The 20,379-nt window shown below is 42.6% G+C and overlaps 1 protein-coding gene and 1 long non-coding RNA gene across 3 annotated transcripts in view; one reads left to right on the forward strand and one right to left on the reverse strand.

Moving 5' to 3' along the window:
- The window catches only part of IMPG1 (interphotoreceptor matrix proteoglycan 1), a 538,528-nt gene that overhangs the window by 54,225 nt on the left and 463,924 nt on the right, over window positions 1–20,379 (reverse strand). For both annotated transcript variants that reach the window (XM_068281513.1, XM_068281514.1), the window contains exon 15: window positions 19,990–20,200. In XM_068281513.1, coding sequence (XP_068137614.1) covers window positions 19,990–20,200 — 211 coding nt within the window. The remainder of the gene's footprint in view (window positions 1–19,989; window positions 20,201–20,379) is intronic.
- Window positions 16,102–20,379, forward strand: part of LOC137571828 (uncharacterized) — a 65,294-nt gene continuing 61,016 nt past the window's right edge. The window contains exons 1-2 of the long non-coding RNA XR_011031446.1: window positions 16,102–16,259; window positions 17,007–17,191. This is a non-coding gene — a long non-coding RNA (uncharacterized lncRNA). The remainder of the gene's footprint in view (window positions 16,260–17,006; window positions 17,192–20,379) is intronic.

Genomic DNA, 20,379 nt, shown 5'->3' on the forward strand with positions numbered 1-20,379 from the left:
TACTGATCCCAGCTAGATGGTGGATTTTGTGTGTGTGCAAGCAGAGAAGAGTGATTTGGAAGAATGCATGTAGTAAAGTAAGAGGTTTGTTTAAAAGATATATATATTTTGTTAAACCCAGAAAGCGGGATATAAAAAAAAAAAGAGAAACCCCGCAAATATTACTTTCAATTATAAGAGTAAATATGATGATTTTTTGTTTTGTTTCTGGGAACAATTGATTGCTGCATTGCTGTGGAATATGGGTCATTGTCATCGACTGATTGATTGTTTGATTGTCACCTGATTAAATTTTTATAATTTATGGGTATGTTAGAAGAAATTAAGCAAAATGACTGTGATAGAAATATTTTGACTACAATGCCTTGTCTAATGACGAACTGTGCAGAGGGATGCAGGGGCAAATCCAGGATTTCCAAGGGGGGGGGGTCCTGAAAGTGGCGTGTGGGCGTGGCCAAAATATAGTGTGGGTGGAGCCAAATACTAGCAGTTTCTAGGCTAAATTGCACCCAGGGTGAGGGCGTAAAATGCGCCCCCAACGTGGAGACAGGTATAGGTGCCCACAGTATAGGTAGCAGTATAGGTAGCCAGCTATAGGTCCCCCCCCCCCAGTATAGGTAGCCCATATAGTTGCCCCCAGTATAGGTTAGATAGGTATATGCCCTCCAGTATAGGTTAGATAGGTATATGCCCCCCAGTATAGGTTAGATAGGTATATGCCCCCCAGGATAGATTAGATAGGTATATGCCCTCCAGTATAGGTTAGATAGGTATATGCCCCCCAGTATAGGTTAGATAGGTATATGCCCCCCAGTATAGGTTAGATAGGTATATGCCCCCCAGTATAGGTTAGATAGGTATATGCCCCCCAGTATAGGTTAGATAGGTATATGCCCCCCAGGATAGATTAGATAGGTATATGCCCCCCAGTATAGGTTAGATAGGTATATGCCCTCCAGTATAGGTTAGATAGGTATATGCCCCCCAGGATAGATTAGATAGGTATATGCCCCCCAGGATAGATTAGATAGGTATATGCCCCCCAGTATAGGTTAGATAGGTATATGCCCCCCAGTATAGGTTAGATAGGTATATGCCCCCCAGGATAGATTAGATAGGTATATGCCCCCCAGTATAAGTTAGATAGGTATATGCCCCCCAGTATAGGTTAGATAGGTATATGCCCCCCAGGATAGATTAGATAGGTATATGCCCCCCAGGATAGATTAGATAGGTATATGCCCCCCAGTATAGGTTAGATAGGTATATGCCCCCCAGGATAGATTAGATAGGTAAATGCCCCCCAGGATAGATTAGATAGGTATATGCCCCCCAGTATAGGTTAGATAGGTATATGCCCCCCAGTATAGGTTAGATAGGTATATGCCCCCCAGGATAGATTAGATAGGTATATGCCCCCCAGGATAGATTAGATAGGTATATGCCCCCCAGTATAGGTAAGATAGGTATATGCCCCCCAGTATAGGTTAGATAGGTATATGCCCCCCAGGATAGATTAGATAGGTATATGCCCCCCAGGATAGATTAGATAGGTATAGGAAGGTGCCCCTGTGTGGGGAGAAGATTGCCCGGGGGAGAAAAGACAGAATAAAATGATGGAGGCGCCAGCCGCGCCAATAAGGGATGCGGGAGTCGGCTTTATTCCTCACTCCCTCCCTCCCTCTGAATGCCCCCACCTGCGGTGAATGTGTGCCCGCCTCCCCCATGAGTGTGTGCGCAGCGGAGCGGTAGGTCCTCTTACCGCAGATCAGGCGCACCAGCAACTGGAGTCTCATGCTTCCTGTTTACCATGACGTCACAGGAAGCAGAGAGACTAGTTGCCGGTGCGCCTGATCTGCAGTAAGAGGACCTACCACTCCGCTGCGCACACACTCATGGGGGAGCCGGGCACACATTCACCGCAGGTGGGGGCATTCAGAGGGAGGGAGGGAGCGAGGAATAAAGCCGGCTCCCGCATCCCTTATTGGCGCGGCTGGCGCCTCCATCATTTTATTCTGTCTTCTCTCCCCAGCCGGCCGGGCCATGCGGCAGCCCCACTTCCGGTCTCGGTGCAGGGGGGTGTTCTAGACACCCAGAACAACCCCTTCCGTGCGCCACTGGGATGCATGACTGTAGTGCTCTGCCAAGAGTCCGCCACCAGCCCCACCCCACCAGATCCATCCATCCAACTCCCCCCCCCTTCCGCCTCGCCTATGCTTTACATCCAGTTTGCTTGGGCACCTACGTATCATTGTCCAAAGCTGCACCACCCTGGCCCCCTGCACCTTTGTTTTCTTTGTTGTTTACTGACCAGAGGATGTTTTTCCCCGTCCGCATCTGCGCGGTGACTTTTCCGCAGAGGAATTAACACATCTTTGCGGATCAGTTCTATGTGCACAGGAGGGAATACACCAATAACTAAGCTGGTCTTACAGTAGTGAGCTGAAGAACATCGTAGAATAGATAAGCTTCTTTCTGCGTCTTTGCTCAAGCTGTGTGTCTTATCGTTTTCCCCACGCCAGTCTGTTATATGGGATTCCGTCCCCCACTGTTTTTACTGACAGTCTGTATGCCTTCCCATCATGCATACGTTTGCGGCTTAATGGCGTCTGCAGGGTTAGGTGTCAGCAACTGAGGAGCCCAACCGTCCCACAGAATTGTTTCTATGTTCCATGGATGTTCTCCGGGCTCCCACAACACTGGCCATTCACATGTGTGCAACATCCCAATCCCCTCATCTCCCGTGGCAATGACTTGGCAGTCCTGACGTCTACAACTACAGCTCCCTCTGCTGACTTACAGTCTAAGACTTTACCTACAGGTCGCTCTGTACACTGCTGACCTACTAACCTTCCTTTGACTGACTCTGTTCAATTGATTTGTGGTTATGACACATGAGTCTTACATGTGTCAAGAGGAGGGATAGTGGCTAAATTAGAATAAAACTACATGGGAACATTTGAGCTATTGTAAGAGGGCACACATGGGCCATCCCGGTCTAGATTAATTGAAGATCCAGAGCCACAGCTTGCTACGAACACTCACATGAAGCTTCGGTGGTTTTAAAATAAAAGAAATGTTGTTTGCATCTTGGTCAAGAAGAACGCTCAGCGGTCATTTCCTTTTAAAACAGTAGCCAGATCCAATCTGTTCTTGATAGTTAGCACCACGGGTAAAAGAGGGGCGTAAATTTGAGATCCTGAGGCAACGGGAACATTTGCTTGAGCCTCAGTGCGACCACGATCTCAAAGGCTGTGGGAAGATATTAGAAGATTCTTCCTAAGGCACAGGTGTAGTTCTTTATCTTGAACCATGGTGAAAAGGAGATAAAAAAGGGGGAACAGATACTTAAAAGGCTACATAGGGGAAGTTGGGTTAAAACCATAGCATTTTAAAGGAAAAAAAAGAAGAAGAAGAGCCTTGGAATGACAATGACAATGACTGAATGACCTCCATTGAACAGCAATGACAGGATAAACAAAGAAACTACTGACCCATCCCCATCGGACAGTATTAATAAGATGAACGTGACTATTAATAAGGCTCTAGTGACCGTTGGAATTTTTAATTTGGAATTTTTAATTTTTGGACTACTTTGGCAACTTTTACTGCAAACCAAATGAATGTGTCTGACTGTATTGTGTGTGCAGCGGCTAGACCGCAGATTGCTCTGGTACTAGTAGTGGTGAGTGGATCTGAGTTAGAATGTATGATACAAAGTATGATAAGTGTGAGTCAACCACGGAACTGTACCACAGAAAGAGCCCGTATGAAGGTACCAGGCACCCCACAGCGTGCATTTGCTACAGCCAGCAATCTTACGTGCTATAATAGGTCTGCCCCTAGTAACCATCAAATGACTAAGTATTGTGGAGAAATAGTGGAGGTAACAAATGATAAAGGGTTGAGCCTAGGAACAAAATGGCAGTTAGAAGATACTTGGTGGACTTGTGAACCTAACAAAGCAGAATCATCATTGCCACCAGAATGGAAAGGGTTGTGTGCCCCTGTCTGGATGATAGAACATGTAACTATATTGCCCTATGAGTCTTTTAAAATTTTGGTGGATAAAAAGGTACACCGGAGTAAAAGGGAGGCACCAAAAGGGAGTTTGGACCCATATGTATATATTGATGGGATAGGGGTCCCCAGAGGGGTGCCAGATGAGTTCAAGGCTAGGAACCAAATTGCTGCAGGGTTTGAGTCAATTTTCCTATGGCCAACAATTAACAAAAATGTGGATTGGATTAATTATATTTACTACAATCAGCAAAGATTTGTTAATTATACTAGAGATGCTATCGAAGGTTTGGGAGAGCAACTGAAAGCAACATCATTAACAGCATTGCAGAATAGAATTGCATTAGATATACTGTTGGCAGAGAAAGGGGGTGTATGTGATTTTTTTGGGGAACAATGTTGTACCTATATTCCAGATAATACGTCCCCTGATGGAAAAGTGACAGTGGTTCTTCAGCAGTTAAAAGACCTATCTGAAGAGCTGAAACGAAACTCAGGTGTTTCAAACCCAATAACAGACTGGTTACAGAACTGGTTTGGAAGCTGGATTTCATTTTTTCAGAGTTTTGGTATCGCATTTTTAACTGTTCTTATGGTTCTGTTCCTGTTAGCCTGCTGTATTTTTTCCAATGCTGAGAACATTTTTTGCAAGATTGATAGACAAGCATATAAGAACTACTATGTATGCAGCTTTAGCGTAGCATGATGAAGAATCATATGGTGATGATTTGGGAGGAGATTATGTTGGCATGCTGGAAGGGGATGGCCAGGCCAACGTGTGAGGCAATTATTCCAGCTCACGGCCAGAGCCTGATTTTCTTTTTGATCATTTCACTTCTATGCCCTGACTTGCTGTAGTGCATACCCATTTGCAGTAAAGGGGAATAGAAGGCTGTGTTTGCTTGAGTCTCCAATCCCTGTAGTGGAGACACATTTGCAGATACCCGAGGCTTAAGCAAGCATAAGCACAGAAATGTGAATGTAAATATTCTTTTTATACACATATATAATCAAGCCACAACCCACAGTATTAATTATAAAAAGGAGGGAAATGTGGAAAGAATTATGAAGGTTTATAATTAATCCTTATGTATATCTTTTATATTCTCACGTGGCTATAAGAGCCACATTCATGTAATCAGAACAGTGTGTAAGAGTGACACTTTAAGAATATGATCATAGTATTGTTTTAGGAATCACACAATGTAACCAAAATTAATGTGTATGTAGAATACAGTTACTGTCTTCAAGCCTCTGTATTCCAGAACACCTCCCTTCCCCCTCGTGTCTGTTGTATCAGGCACAAGGAATTCCTTGAGCAGAAGCAGTTTGAACTGGATATTTCATCCTGGAGAAATAGAAACTTGGCTATGAGATCATTTCAGAGAAACTAAAGTGAAAGTTAACTTTGGAGGAAATCTTCTGAAGAACAAGTAATCCCGCCCAAAAAGGAGGACTAAATTATCTTAATATGATGCTGGTTGGACTCATACCAGAAAGAACTGCCCAAAAGGAGGAATATTTTATCATATTAATTAGGATTTAAAAGTCTCTGCACACCAGGAGAAATCCACTCTCTCCGGCTGTGCAGAGCTGTGTTAGCTGCAGTGTCTACATGCTGGCTGTGAGAAAGTCCTCAGCCGAGTAAATAAAGATTTCTACGTTTTTGGCACTTAATGGAGATGTCTCATGTTGTAAGTTATTTACCTTTAACAAAATACACATTCCTGTGTGTTAGGCTAGGCTTATAGAAGTATTTAAAACCTACATTTATTATAATGTATAGTGGTTTGCTAACGTATTTGGCACCCTTGAAGTTTTCCACATTTTGTCATATTACTGCCACAAACATGAATCCATTTAATTGGAATTCCACGTGAAAGACCAATACAAATGGTGTACACGTGAGAAGTGGAATGAAAATCATACACTATTCCAAACATTTAAAAAAAGAAAATAACTGCAAAGTGGGGTGTGCGTAATTATTCAGCCCCCTGAGTTGATACTTTGTAGAACCACCTTTTGCTGCTATTACAGCTGCCAGTCTTTTAGGGTATGTCTCTACCAGCTTTGCACATCTAGAGACTGAAATCCTTGCCCATTCTTCTTTGCAAAACAGGTCCGGCTCAGTCAGATTAGATGGACAGCGTTTGTGAACAGCAGTTTTCAGATCTTGTCACAGAGTCTCGATTGGATTTAGATCTGGACTTTGACTGGGCCATTCTAACACATGGATATGTTTTGTTTAAACCATTCCATTGTTGCCCTGGCTTTATGTTTAGGGTTGTTGTCCTGCTGGAAGGTGAACCTCCGCCCCAGCCTTAAGTCTTTTGCAGACTTCAAGAGGTTTTCTTCCAAGATTGCCCTGTATTTGGCTCCATCCATCTTCCCATCAACTCTGACCAGCTTCCCTGTCCCTGCTGAAGAGATGGCCCCCCCCCCCCGAGCATGATGCTGCCACCACCATATTTGACAGTGGGGATGGTGTGTTCAGAGGGATGTGCAGTGTTAGTTTTCTGACACACATAGCGTTTTGCATTTTGGCCAAAAAGTTCCATTTTGGTCTCATCTGACCAGAGCACCTTCTTCCACATGTTTGCTGTGTTCCCACATGGCTTGTGGCCCACTGCAAACGGGACGACTTATGCTTTTCTGCTAACAATGGCTTTCTTCTTGCCACTCTTCCATAAAGGCCAACTTTGTGCAATGCACGACTAATGTGAGCTGTAGATTTCTGCAGCTCTTCCAGAGTTACCATGGGCCTCTTGACTGCATTTCTGATCAGCGCTCTCCTTGTTTGGCCTGTGAGTTTAGGTGGACGGCCTTGTCTTGGTAAGTTTACAGTTGTGCCATACTCCTTCCATTTCTGAATGATCGCTTGAACAGTGCTCCATGGGATGTTCAAGGCTTTGGAAATCTTTTTGTAGCCTAATGCTGGGAATACACGTTAAGTTTTTACTTTAGATAGATGGGTTCGATAGATAAATTCCAACCTGTTGGATCTGGTCGATTCTACTTTCGTTTCGATTCTCCTCATTCAAGTGAATGTAATTGATAAGAAAAGATAAGGAATCGAGAGGGGAATCGAGCAGTGAATCGAGAGTAGAATCGATCGAAAGCGAAAACGACGGCAAAAACGAACGCAAAAACGCATCGTGTATTCCCAGCATAAGCCTGCTTTAAATTTCTCAATAACTTTATCCCTGACCTGTCTGGTGTGTTCTTTGGACTTCACGGTATTGTTGCTCCCAATATTCTCTTAGACAACCTCTGCGGCCATCACAGAGCAGCTGTATTTGTACAGACATTAGATTACACACAGGTGCACTCTATTTAGTCATTAGCACTTATCAGGCAATGTCTATGGGCAACTGACTGCACTCAGACCAAAGGGGGCTGAATAATTATGCACACCCCACTTTGCAGTTATTTATTTGTAAAAAATGTTTGGAATAATGTAAGATTTTCATTCCACTTCTCACGTGTACACCACTTTGTATTGGTCTTTCACGTGGAATTCCAATAACATTGATTCATGTTTGTGGCAGTAATATGACAAAATGTGGAAAACTTCAAGGGGGCCAAATACTTTTGCAAACCACTATAAATATAGCCATGAACTCAATTACAACTGTCAACCGCCATACAGAGGAAATTTAAAGTGGTATTATCAAATTGTTTGTTGTTCGTTCTTCCCAATGGCCACATGGGCATGGAAACATATGGACAGCAAACTTCCATGGTATAATTAATATAAGAGGAAATGTTCAATTCTTTTGTACCGTAACTATCACAGAATCTATCTGTTCTATACACAAGTGGACACATCTTACCCTCCCCACACCTATGCATTATTTTTATCATTGTTCTATTTAACCATGTTGCAGGTGCTGAGGTCTTTCTAAATTCACTTTAGATTAACATGTTTCTTAGGCCACATACACACATCAGACCATAGTCTTTGGAAAATGAAAGATCACAGACCAATCTTACCACCCTTCCTGTAGTATAAGAGCCATACTCTACACAGTCTTTTCTATGGAGCTGAACTCCCCATCAGAAAAAAATCTTTGCAAGATGCTGAACACACAGATCCTGTACAGACACAAAAGATCAGTATCTGCAAAAGATCTGTTCCTGCCAGAAATCCATTCCTGCAAATTGCAATGATAGTCTATGAGATCTGCAGATCATCATACACACATGATTTAACTGACATTCATCTGCAGATCCGCAGATCTGAAAATCCATCCTGGTGGATCTGATCTGCAGATGAATGTCAGTTAAATCATGTGTGTATGATGATCTGCAGATCTCATAGACTATCATTGCAATTTGCAGGAATGGATTTCTGGCAGGAACAGATCTTTTGCAGATACTGATCTTTTGTGTCTGTACAGGATCTGTGTGTTCAGCATCTTGCAAAGATTTTTTTCTGATGGGGAGTTCAGCTCCATAGAAAAGACTGTGTAGAGTATGGCTCTCATACTACATGAAGGGTGGTAAGATTGGTCTGTGATCTTTCATTTTCAAAAGACTATGGTCTGATGTGTGTATGTGGCCTTAGATAGGGACAGTGGGACCAGGTTCTGCTGGAGTGGTATCATATGGGAAAGAGGACATGCAAATAAGAAGGATGCTGCCATAGTTCAAATATGCAGTTCTCCACAGAAATTACTATGGTACTGTCTAAACAACTCCTTATAAAGATGATGGACATTTAACAGTTGTTTTAGATACTGAGGACTCATTCACACTAGAAGCTGTGGAAAAATGCTACAGTGTCTGGCACTGGCAGTTTAACAGGAGCTATTTGGCTCTGACGGATGTTTTGAACAAGCATTGACTGGCACTGAGAGGCATTGACTGCCAATGAGTAGCACTTGTTAGTGATTTCACTATAGAGGTCCAGTTACTTGCCAGCACCACAAAAATGCTTGTTGCAGACTTTTCAGAGAACTGACATCATTGAGAACTTTGAAATTTACTATGGCCTTGCATTTTTTCTAAAGCTGTAAAGCACTACATGCCAGGAATTACATTCAGTGTGACCTAACTCTAATGGTTTATTCTGAGATGTATGTTTACACTAAATAGCTCATGGTCAAGTCAGTAGGCAGTCTTGTCATCTCTTCAGACATTTCACAGTTAAAGAGACCATGATCTCCTGAGAAAAATTTCAGATGTGCAATGGAGTCTCTTTGGGAGGAGAACTCACCTACAGCTATTGTTTGCAAGTAAGTTACTGAGTCTAGGTACATTATTATTAGCACTTTTCTCCCTGGGGACCCTGCATTATGCAGTCTCAAAGGCTCGGGAAAAGAGGTGAGTTTTTAGCCTTTTTTGTAAAGCTGTCCAGAGAAGGAGCCTCTCGTACTGATTGTGGAAGTGAGTTCCATAAAGTAGGGGCTGCATAGGAAAAGGCCCGAGCACCAAATGTTAAGTGTATCCTGGGAATAACCAGATTCATCTTGTTGGCAGAGCAGAGGGTGCATGGAGGGGCATAAAGCTCCAATAGATCCGCTATGTATGTGGGTCCCATGTGATTTAGAACCTTGAATGTCAGCAGGCAGATCTTAAAATGGATTCTCCATTTTACTGGCAACCAGCGAAGAGTTTTCAGTACTGGGGTGATGTGTGAGCTGGGGGAGGGGGGGGGGAGGGGCATCGGCTAGTAGTCTGGCTGCAGCATTCTGTACTAGTTGTAAGGGGTGCAGAACCTTATCTGTAGGGAAAATAAGGATCTCCGGAGAATGGTCTGTCCCATCCAGACCCGTGTGTCTTGTAGGTCTTTGTACATTTTTTAACCCTTTCCACTCGTATGTCCCGGGACATATGGAAAAACCCGATGTGCTCGTATGTCCCGATATGTGGGACATTCCTGCAACGTCGGTTTGCGATGCATCGGGACCGCCGCAAACCGCAGATCTGTGTGCGCCGTTTAGTGGGCATGAAGTGACATTTAGATTTAAATGTCACTTCTGTTTCTTTGGGGTTTTTTTTTGTTTTTTTTAAAATAAAAAATAGTTGCTGATTCCTTTCAGCAGATTCCATAGAGCAGATTCCATGCAGATTCCATGCAGATTCCTTGCAGATTACTTTGCAGATTGCTTGCAAAGTTGCATAGAGAATCAATGGAATCCTATGGAATTGACTGGGGGAGAGAGTAAATAGTAGCCAGTATTTTATTGCTAATATGCCCAATCGAAATACCAAAGATTGCATTGTGTAGGGACAGTAAGATACCGGGTGGCGGGCATAAAACAACCTATTATTGCGAAACTTGCTCACGCAGGCCCGGATTACACCCAGGAAACTGTTTTTCAATTTACCATACCTTTGCTTTCTCCTCTGCTACCAGCCAATAGAAGATGCCAAACTGTCCAAATAAGGTATCAAATTAAAAGTTATGTGTTCTTTAAAAGAAGATATAAGATATACCATGTTACGGTGTTATGTTCCATGTTAAAATGAGAGAGAGAGTAAGAGGAAGAGCGCATTTCTTTAAAAAAAAGCTCCGTGCAGAAACAACTTCCCTTAGGAAAGAACGCCGAGTGTAAAGGGTTAAATCACTACAATTGTCACTATTACTTTTTATATATTGTCTACCATTTCTATTATTGTACCAATGCCTGTAATTTTATGTACACCATTATATCTTTATGTACCCATGGTTGTCTTTGCCCTGTACAGCACCACAGAAAATGATGGTGCTATATAAATCAATAATAAATGATTTGTGGAATGAAGGAAATGTCCGATAGAAGAGCCTGGTGCTATGTGTACCTGTAAAAACATATCTACAGAATTCCACCATAGTGGTGACTATATCATCATGTCTTAGGACCCACACTTTCATGTGTATATTAAAAAAAAAGGTGCCCTAAAATTTGGACACTCAGAAAAACTCATAGCAGAATATTGGTAAATTTACCGATATTCTACTGTTACAGTGAAAATGATGATAGTAAAATATTGGTAATAAATACAGATATTTTACTACGGTTAAACATAACCCTATTATCACACTGAACCCTCCCACTACAGATGCCTAGCCTTAACTACCCCTGTATGGCTAACCTAACTGACTTTAACCACCCCCCACACACCTAGACCTAACCCCACGGCCCTCCCCATGTTCAAAAATGCAAATTTTTGAGTGCAACCATAGGTGCCCATTTGGATATCGGTATTAGTGGGGAATTTGCCCTCCCACAATGCAACTTACGGCCACAAATAGCAGTAACCCAAATTTCCTGCTTCACACTTTCACTGCATTGGTCTCTTTTCTTACATGCAGACCCAATCTCCCTTGAGTCAACCACTAAAACCATTTTGGCTGCAGCTGCCTTGGTGACTACCATGCTATGAGCTTAGAATCCAATAATGACCAGAATTAATAACACACAGTGACGTAGCTAAGAAGCTGTGGGCCCCAGTGCAAGTTTTACATGGGGCCCCCCAAGCACTCTATACATAACAATTGACACGGCACACCAAAACCAATCAAGGACAACCACAGTGTCAGAGGTGCAAGAAGGGGATGGGAAACAGTGTGTTAATGATCACTGCTATTCAAAGCATCTATAGAAGTGAATATTATCAGCATAGGACCAATAAAGAGCTAAGACTGTAGTTGAGGGAGGGACCCTTAGGGCCCCTCAAGCCCAAGGGCCCTGATGTGGTCGCAACCTCTGCAGCCCCTATTGCTACACCACTGATAATACAAAAGTGAATGATTTAGATAATAAATGTTATTTTCAAAGCTGATTGCTTTTATTTTCTTTGCCACCAAGTTAGTTGGGAATTAAAGTGACTCTGTAACAAAAATTACAACGTTTTTTCTACCATCCTACAAGTTCCTAAACATATTCTAATGTGTTCTGGCTCACTGCAGCACTTTGTACTATTACAGTCTCTGTAATAAATCAATGTATCTTTCCCCTGTCAGACTTGTCGGCCTCTGTCTGGAAGGCTGCCAAGTTCTTCAGTGCTGGTCTGTTCCTCTATGCACACTCTAGTGTGTGTTTTATTTACATAAGCCAGCAGCTTCTCTGCTATCTTATCAGTAATAGAAGAGAGCTGGATAAAAATCCTCCTCTGTGAAAGTAGCTGGCTGACACATACTGAGGGATTACAAACACAGGCACAGGCAGAGCTGTCTGCAGGAAGCCTGTAATGTTCAGTGCATGAGAGAAGAAGGGGACAGAAGGTAAACACACAAATGATCTTTTGAGATTCAAAAGGAAAGCTGTATACAGCCTGCTTGTGTATGGATGTATTTTCTATGTGTGGACATATTGTACATCAATCTACTTCCTGTTTTGGTGGCCATTTTGTTTGTTTATAAACAAACTTTTTAAAACTGTTTTTGACTACTTTTAATGCGGTGGGGAGCGGCGAAATTGTGACAGAGGGTAATAGGAGATGTCCCCTAACACACTGGTATGTTTACTTTTGTGTGATTTTAACAATACAGATTCTCTTTAAAGCAATCAACCTTACCTTACATCGGATATTTTTTACAATCTTGGTTGTTCAATTTTACCACTTTCTTGTAGTATAAGAGTTTAACAAACAATCTTTTTTAAGTGTTTTCAAACTGTTGTCCCTTATACTACATATATTTGGTAATTCTGTACAATCAATATTGTATGGCCACCCAAAAGTTTTTTTCTGTTCATCTGGACTAACCAGCAAAATAACATAATGCACAACCTGTACGTGGTAAACGTGGTAAACAATGCCTTCACATGGGTCAAATTGAAAGATAGTGGGTATTGTTTAAATAAGCCGTTGCGGTATTGCCGCCAATTGCATACACCTGTAGTGAATCCTTTTTTTTTACTTTTTATTAAATTGTACCCAAGCCCTTTTTTTTTTATATAAAAAAGGAACACAGAGGCATGTTCCCATCTAAAGGACATGCCTCTGTGTGCCCTCCAAGCCACTGAAAGCTCCTCCTCCGCCCGTGCTGCGCTAGCCCCCCTGCATCTGGCGACATTGAGTTGACAGAGTAGCATAGCAGGAGAAGAACTCCTGCGTAACGCCGCTTCCCCGCCTCTAAGAGCCTCTCACTTGCTCTCCTCTACTTTCTCCCCACCCCCTGCATACCATTCAGCGCTCTGTATTAACAGAGGAGAGCACAGAGCTGCTTCTCAAGCGTTGTGACCGCAAAAACTAAACTAAAGCATTGCAGGAGATAGGAGCGATGGGGATAGGTGGTAATGGACACTATCTGACCCGGCCACCCTCCTGGATCAGGTAGTATGCTTTTTTAAATTTATTTTATGTCTGGCTTGGGTTCTTTTTAAACACAGGCTATCTTTTCTTTATTCAGAAAACATTCACTGTGGATGCTGCATGCAACAATGGTCATTTGATCATAATTTCACTTCCGTGCATTAGAGATGGCCCGAACGGTTCGCCCGCAAACTTATTCGCTTAACTTCGGTGGTTCGCGTTCGTGATCGAACGCAAACTTTATAGCGGTTCGACCCGCCCCCTATACTACATCATTAGGGTCAACTTTGACCCTCTACATCACAGTCAGCAGGCACACTCCCTTCTGGAGCCCCACCCCCCCTTATAATAATAATGATTATAAAACGCAGGCAGCGTCAGCTATTCCACTCACTTGTGTGGCTGCAGTAATTAGAGAAGGGAGAGAACCTTGCTGCTGCTGACATAGGGAAAGCTTAGTTAGACTCTTGTGTTAGGCTTGTTAGCTTGCTCCTTCTTGCTGATCTTATTGCTAAAAAGCACTCCTCATCCTCAACAGCTCTTTGGAGAGCTAATGTTGTTCTTGTGATCTATTTTTGTTTTGTGGGTGTGTCGCACAGACAGACACTTGTGTTGCATATACAGCCTTGGTAATTCCTTCTGTGACACTGCCAGGCCCAGCACATTCAGTGACAACCTGTGTGTGTGACAGGCAGCTGCACATTTGTAATACCAATAACTGCATACCCACTTGTTGTTGTTCAGTGCACCTACCTACCTACCTACCTATGTGACCGCATGCAGTGTCACTGCACCTGTTCACTGTGTGTGTGTGTGTGTGTGTGTGTGTGTGTGTGTGTGTGTGTGTGACAGTTGCACATTTGTAATACCAACCACTGCATACCCACCTGTTGTTGTTCAGTGCACCTACCTACTTACCTATGTGACCGCACGCAGTGTCACTGCACCTGTTCGCGGTACCTGTGTGTGTGTGTGTGTGTGTGTGTGTGTGACAGCTGCACATTTGCAATACCAATCACTGCATACCCACCTGTTGTTTAGTGCACCTACCTACCTATGTGACTGCACGCAGTGTCACTGCACCTGTTCACAGTACCTGTGCGTGTGTGTGTGTGACAGCTGCACATTTGTAATACCAATCATTGCATACCCACCTGTTGTTCAGTGCACCTACCTACCTACGTGACCGCACGCAGTGTCACTGCACATGTTCATGGTACCTATGTGTGTGACAGCTGCAAGATGTTTTAAAGCACTGTAGACCTCCAATTTAGCATGCAATCTGATTTCTGCCCTTAAAATGCTGCTTTGCATCAAATCCAGATTTTTCCCCGGGACTTTTGGCATGTATCCCACTCATCCATGAAAAAACTCAGATGTTAGACCCCTTGAAACATATTTTCCATCACTTTTGTGGCCAGCATAAATGTTTCTAGTTTTCAAAGTTCGCATCCCCATTGAAGTCTATTGCGGTTCGAAAAGTTCGCGTGAACCGAACTTTTACGGAAGTTCGCGTTCGAGGTTCGCGAACTCGAGGTTCGAGCCATCTCTACCATGCATCAATACTCACTATGGCCCGATATGACATAAGGATGAAGGCGGAGAATCCACTGCCTGTCACCTGGCTGGGCACAGACAAAGGAGATTTGTGTGTTGCATTATGTCACATCTGAGCGTGACCCCATTTGGATGCAACATGATGGGGAATGAATACTTTTGCTGGGTAACCACACCAGCCATCAAACACTGACACCTGTAGGATTACAAATGCTGTCATTCCAATCCCTTCTAAATTCAGAGGCCCGCCTCATTCACCTCTCCTCACGCTCTTCCGATGCAGCCCCACTGGGCTGTTCTCTCCACTGGTTACCCATTACGCAGAGGATCCAGTTCAAACTCCTGACTCTAACATACAAAGCCCTCCATGAGTTGTGCCCTCCATATATCTCATCACTAATCTCAAGATATTGTCCCTCCCGCAACCTCCGCTCCTCCCAAGAAATTCTCCTGGCCTCTAAGCTGATCACCTCCTCTCATGCTCGCATCCAAGACTTTACACGAGCATCATCCCTTATCTGGAACTCTCTTCCACAGCCTGTACGTCGTGCTCCAAACCTGGATATCTTCAAACACACTCTTAAAACACACCTTTTCAGACAAGGTTATAATATTCTATAGCCTTTATTTACTTATCTGACACAATGTGATCAGAGGCAAAGGGTCACTGCCTCATCCATCCTCCACCCCCTTACCTAGTGTGTGTCCCACTACCCATTAGATTGTAAGCTCGCAAGGGCAGAGTCCTCCTCCTAATCTTTACTGTTTTTGTCACAATATTTGTGCTGCTTGGAACTCTGTTGTACATTTTGTTAGTGCACCTATGTGCCCCTTGTCGTCTTATTGTGCTTTGTAAAGCGCTGCGGAATATGTTGGCACTATATAAATAAAAAATAATAATAATAATAATTCAGTTATATTAAATTGCAGCTGGAAGGTGCTTGATGGTCAGCAGATGGAAGGCTGAACTACCAGACAAGAGTGCAATTCAGACTCCTGTCTCATAGAGCCCTTAATACATCAGGCCCTCTACTTTCTTACATAATGATTGTGACTTCAGGTTAAATGGTCAACGTGCAGCATGTGGCCAGGGGACGTTGTGCAAGATTATAAGACAGAAAGTAAAGTTCCTGAATTTACCATTCCATTTCTCCTAGTTATTGACTGAACAATACACTTCCCTAGGAGCTATCATTTTACCGATGTCAATACAGTTTTTCAGAGTAAACAGTTGGCCTCCTAACTGTCCAAGTTTCATGCTCTGCAATGACTGGCTCAGCAGTTATCCGCATAATAGCTCTTGATTGTAAACATGGCTTAGCTCGCTGGAACTGTGGTCTCAAAACACTAGTAAATCTGCTGAATATTTTACAGTAAGAACTGTGAGCTGTTTGAACGGGGAAAAGCGAACACATTGCTCAGCACGATTTAATGATAAGGTAACCACTACAGTTTATTATTACTATATTACATTCTACAGAATAATCAAGAATCTCCTGGCAATGGAAAGCCATGCAGTGAACAGGTGGAGAGGAGTGTATCTATCTAGTTAAAGAAGAATTACATTCTGTGCAAAAATACAAATGTATTTGTTGCATGTTAGCACGGTTATGTATATTTAGCAGGGAGCAAACGGTGTTTTAAATTGATCGTATTATTCATATTGTAGACAGCAAATTAGACAGTCAGTTGGGGTCAGAGTAAAAATAAGCCCAGTCATTAGCTCAACCCAGATGACACCTAAAAGAGCAGCCAAGTGCTTGTTGCATTGGCAAAATAACCCTCCAACTGCTATGTGTGCTTCACTAAAGCTGTGCAGGATAGATCCAAACAGGAACTCACTGCCAAGTCTGCTTATTTCCCATGATCAGGACTTTCAACACCTTGATAAAGTTGAAAAAATGCTGAATTTATACCAAAACATGATGCAGATCTCCATGGCGGGTTTTGTGATTCTTTGTTTTACTGTGCCACAAAAAAGGAACAATATGAATTATATGGATAATTTTACCTAGGAGAGGATGATGAAGTTGTCTTGGCCCAATCTATTTACTAAAACTGAAGCCTAATTATTGTTGTAGCACTGCTTTTTATTTTGTTCAGATCATGTGCAGAATCCTGTCAATAAAATCTGGACTGTTCAGGTATTGAAACTCTGGGTCATCATAAAGTTCCTTTTCCTGCAGGGGAATACACCAAGAGTGACCCATGGGTGTACATTGCAAACACTGAGTGGCAATTGCCCATCATGCTTATCTGTGAAGAAGCAGTGAACCAACTTTCAGCATGAAGATTTTGAAACCGGAGATGAAGCAACATCTTGCAAGCCTTCAGCAGTCATCTCTGGAAATTGTTGATCTTAGATTTTTTGGTAGGTATCGGGGAACATAAAGGGCTCAGCTTATAATTCATGAACAGTAGGTTATGCTGTAGCTGTCAGCTAAGTGCTTACTAAAATGTTTAAATGTCAACAACCAAGAAAATTGAGTACAATCTTCTAAGATGGTTTTGCTGCATTTCAAGTGATGTAGTGATAATTGTTTGTAATGGCTCGTCCAAGTATAGTTATGCCTCTATGATCAAGCTGAACAGCAGTCTTTGCAGTAGCAGCACCAAGGTTCTCTACGGTCAAGGAAATTAAAGTCACAAAGGTCAACAGAAAAGGATATAGCAACATCACTTTGGAATCAGGGAAGTATTTTTATGACTATCTTCCAAACGGCAAAACTGCTAATGCAGAATACACTAACTCCCCATGCCAATAGAGGTGTACAAAGTAAAAATGGCAATGGTTGCTGCAGAATTGTGTTCTCTTTTTCCATGACAATGCTTCTAATCATCAGAAGTTCAGCATGATGATAGATGTTTTAAAGAGCTCAAGGTTTGCGTTCATAAATAATCTACCATCCTAACCAGAGCCATTTTCTACTTCCAAGCCTTAAAAGGTTTTGAAAGGGAGGATATTTAGAATGACTTGGGGTTGATAGCAGTAGCAGGACACAACTTCAGTGACCAAACATCAGAATATCTTTTAAGAAGGATTAAAAAAAAACTTGAGAAGTGATGTGGCAAGTGTGTTAAACTTTGGGTTGAATATGTGAAAAAGCATAGACGTTTCATTGCTCTAGAATAATTTCCTTAATTTCACATTGGCCATAGTTCTCTGTATCTTCTGGTAACTGTAATATTAGTTCTAAGTTCTCTTCCTCCTTACAACAGTTTTACTGACAATGGCATACCGCAAATTAATTAAGCCTTCATTACTAAGGCCTTATAATCATGCTAGAGTGTTCTCAAGCGAGGATCAAGCATTTGTACAGGTGTTCCCCAGGGGTTTGTGAAGTTCACTTTATCATCCAGCATGCCAGCTACACCACAGAAGCAGTGCCACTGTCCCTCCTCTATCCCCCACCCTGTAGAGACAGAGACGCCTTTCTCAGCTTTAGCCTACTGATGCATCTGTACAGCTTTGGAGCACCACAATGTCATTTGTGGGATCAAGTTAAATCCTATGGGCGACACAAATTTTGCCCAAATATTATCTGTACGCACCTTAAGTACCTAAGTAACATATTTATTATGAATTTGTAAAGACTCATACACTTTGCATTATGCACTTATGAATATATTTATAAACAAGCACAGTACCCTGGAAACTTCTTCAACAACCAGCTGATGAAGGGAGAACTATTTTTGCTGATATTGTTCAAAGAACAATATTGGAAACCTTGAAAATGAACAGTATGGCTGTATCAATTTTTACTTTTGTTAGCTATTTTTTTTCTTGAGGCATGCCTGCAGACGTTACAGTGCACTGGCTTGGTGCATTGAGCAGCAGTTCATAACAATCTTTCTGGATTCTTTCTACTGTAAGCAAAACAATCTTTTTGGGTGTAGTCTCATCTTGTGTCCAAGTTGAAGTGAAGTATGAAAGAAATAAACATGGCTATAGATCAGTGTATACCGTATATACTCCCATATAAGCCGACCCACGTATAAGCCGATGTACCCACTTTTCCCTCAGAAACCAGGAAAAAGTTATTGTCTTGGTTATAAGCCTCCTCCACAGTATAGCTCACTCCACAGTAGCTAGATGTGCCCCCAGTACAAGTCAGCCCCCCTCCCCATAGCCAGATGTGCCACAAGGATGATAAAGCTGTGTCTCAAGATGCCACTAGATGGCATCATAGACAGTGATTGCCACACAGGAGGAATCCCCGATTATTGCACAGCTGACACGTTGCTTGCATGCTCCACTCCACAAGCCAGGGGACACAGGTAGTCTTGAGCAGTGCACTCTGCAGGGGATGCGGGGCATGGACACAGCAAGGAGCCAGCTGGCAAGAGCAGGATCACTAGTGCACAATCCTTACACTCCTCTGCCAGTAACAAAACCTGCTCCTCTATCTGTTCTGCTCCACTGACTCGCATATAAGCCGAAGGGGGTAACTTTTCAGCACCTTTTGTGTGCTGAAAAAATAGGCTTATATGCGAGTATATACAGTACATGTCCCCCAAATAACTACTGTATTTTTCAGACTATAAGATGTCCAGGCTATAAAATTCTATTCTAAATCTAAATATTCTAAAATTGGTCTGTACTGCAATTGCATCTTATGGACTCCAAGACACCCTTCCCCCCCCAGATGTTGTGCTCTCATTCCGTCACCCTGGTAGCTACGTTGAAAGGCACCTTTCACCTTCTGGATCGGCTGCTGGCCCTGCAGTGCATAGGCATTGGTGGAGACTTTTGTGTCCTGCCTGCAGAGGTAACTAAGCTAATAGTAATGCGCCCCTTCAAATCTACATACTCCCCTGCCCCCAGACATGTGATCTTGGCAAAAATAGTTGGTTTTTTTCAGGTACACCTGATTTTTGAATCTGGCAATATGTTCACGTTTTGGTCATGGAATTGTGCTCACCATAAAGAATAAGCACCCTACAAGAACCATTAACAGCACAAGGTTTAGTAGTGCACAGATAGATGTCCTACACTGTGTAGATGACATATTGTTTGCTCTGTAAACATGTTTTATTGTGTTGCTAAGAACAGCATTTGTATTACAGTGCTACTTTCACCACAGACTATACTGTGACTTCTAATTTTATTCTAGCACACATCACAAAATGCAGAGCTGATCTCATAATACAGAAGATAACTATTGTTACCTGCAAACTGCTCCTTCTCCCACTACAATCTCACAAATTTCACCTTCAGAGCAGTAGTTTGGTTCCAGGTCACAAATGCTTTGGCATGGTTGTCCACCTACACTTTGGTAGCCAGCCTTGCATACACAGGTTGCGTCTTTGGTTACTGAATTTACTGAACACTCTGAAGACTCATCACATGCCATGAACTTGCATGGGTCTGCCAGGTCCGCTGCAATGATAGAATAAACAGAAAAGGGTATTTAAATCTGGAAACAGGCAGCAGTATCTGGACACAGGCAGCAGTATCTGGACACAGGCAGCAGTATCTGGACACAGGCAGCAGTATCTGGACACAGGCAGCAGTTTTCTGTGAACTAGACTAAACAGAGATTCTGCAGCCTATCACAA

The sequence above is a fragment of the Hyperolius riggenbachi genome, chromosome 4 (genome assembly GCF_040937935.1).
Source record: "Hyperolius riggenbachi isolate aHypRig1 chromosome 4, aHypRig1.pri, whole genome shotgun sequence".
Classification (NCBI taxonomy): domain Eukaryota; kingdom Metazoa; phylum Chordata; class Amphibia; order Anura; family Hyperoliidae; genus Hyperolius; species Hyperolius riggenbachi.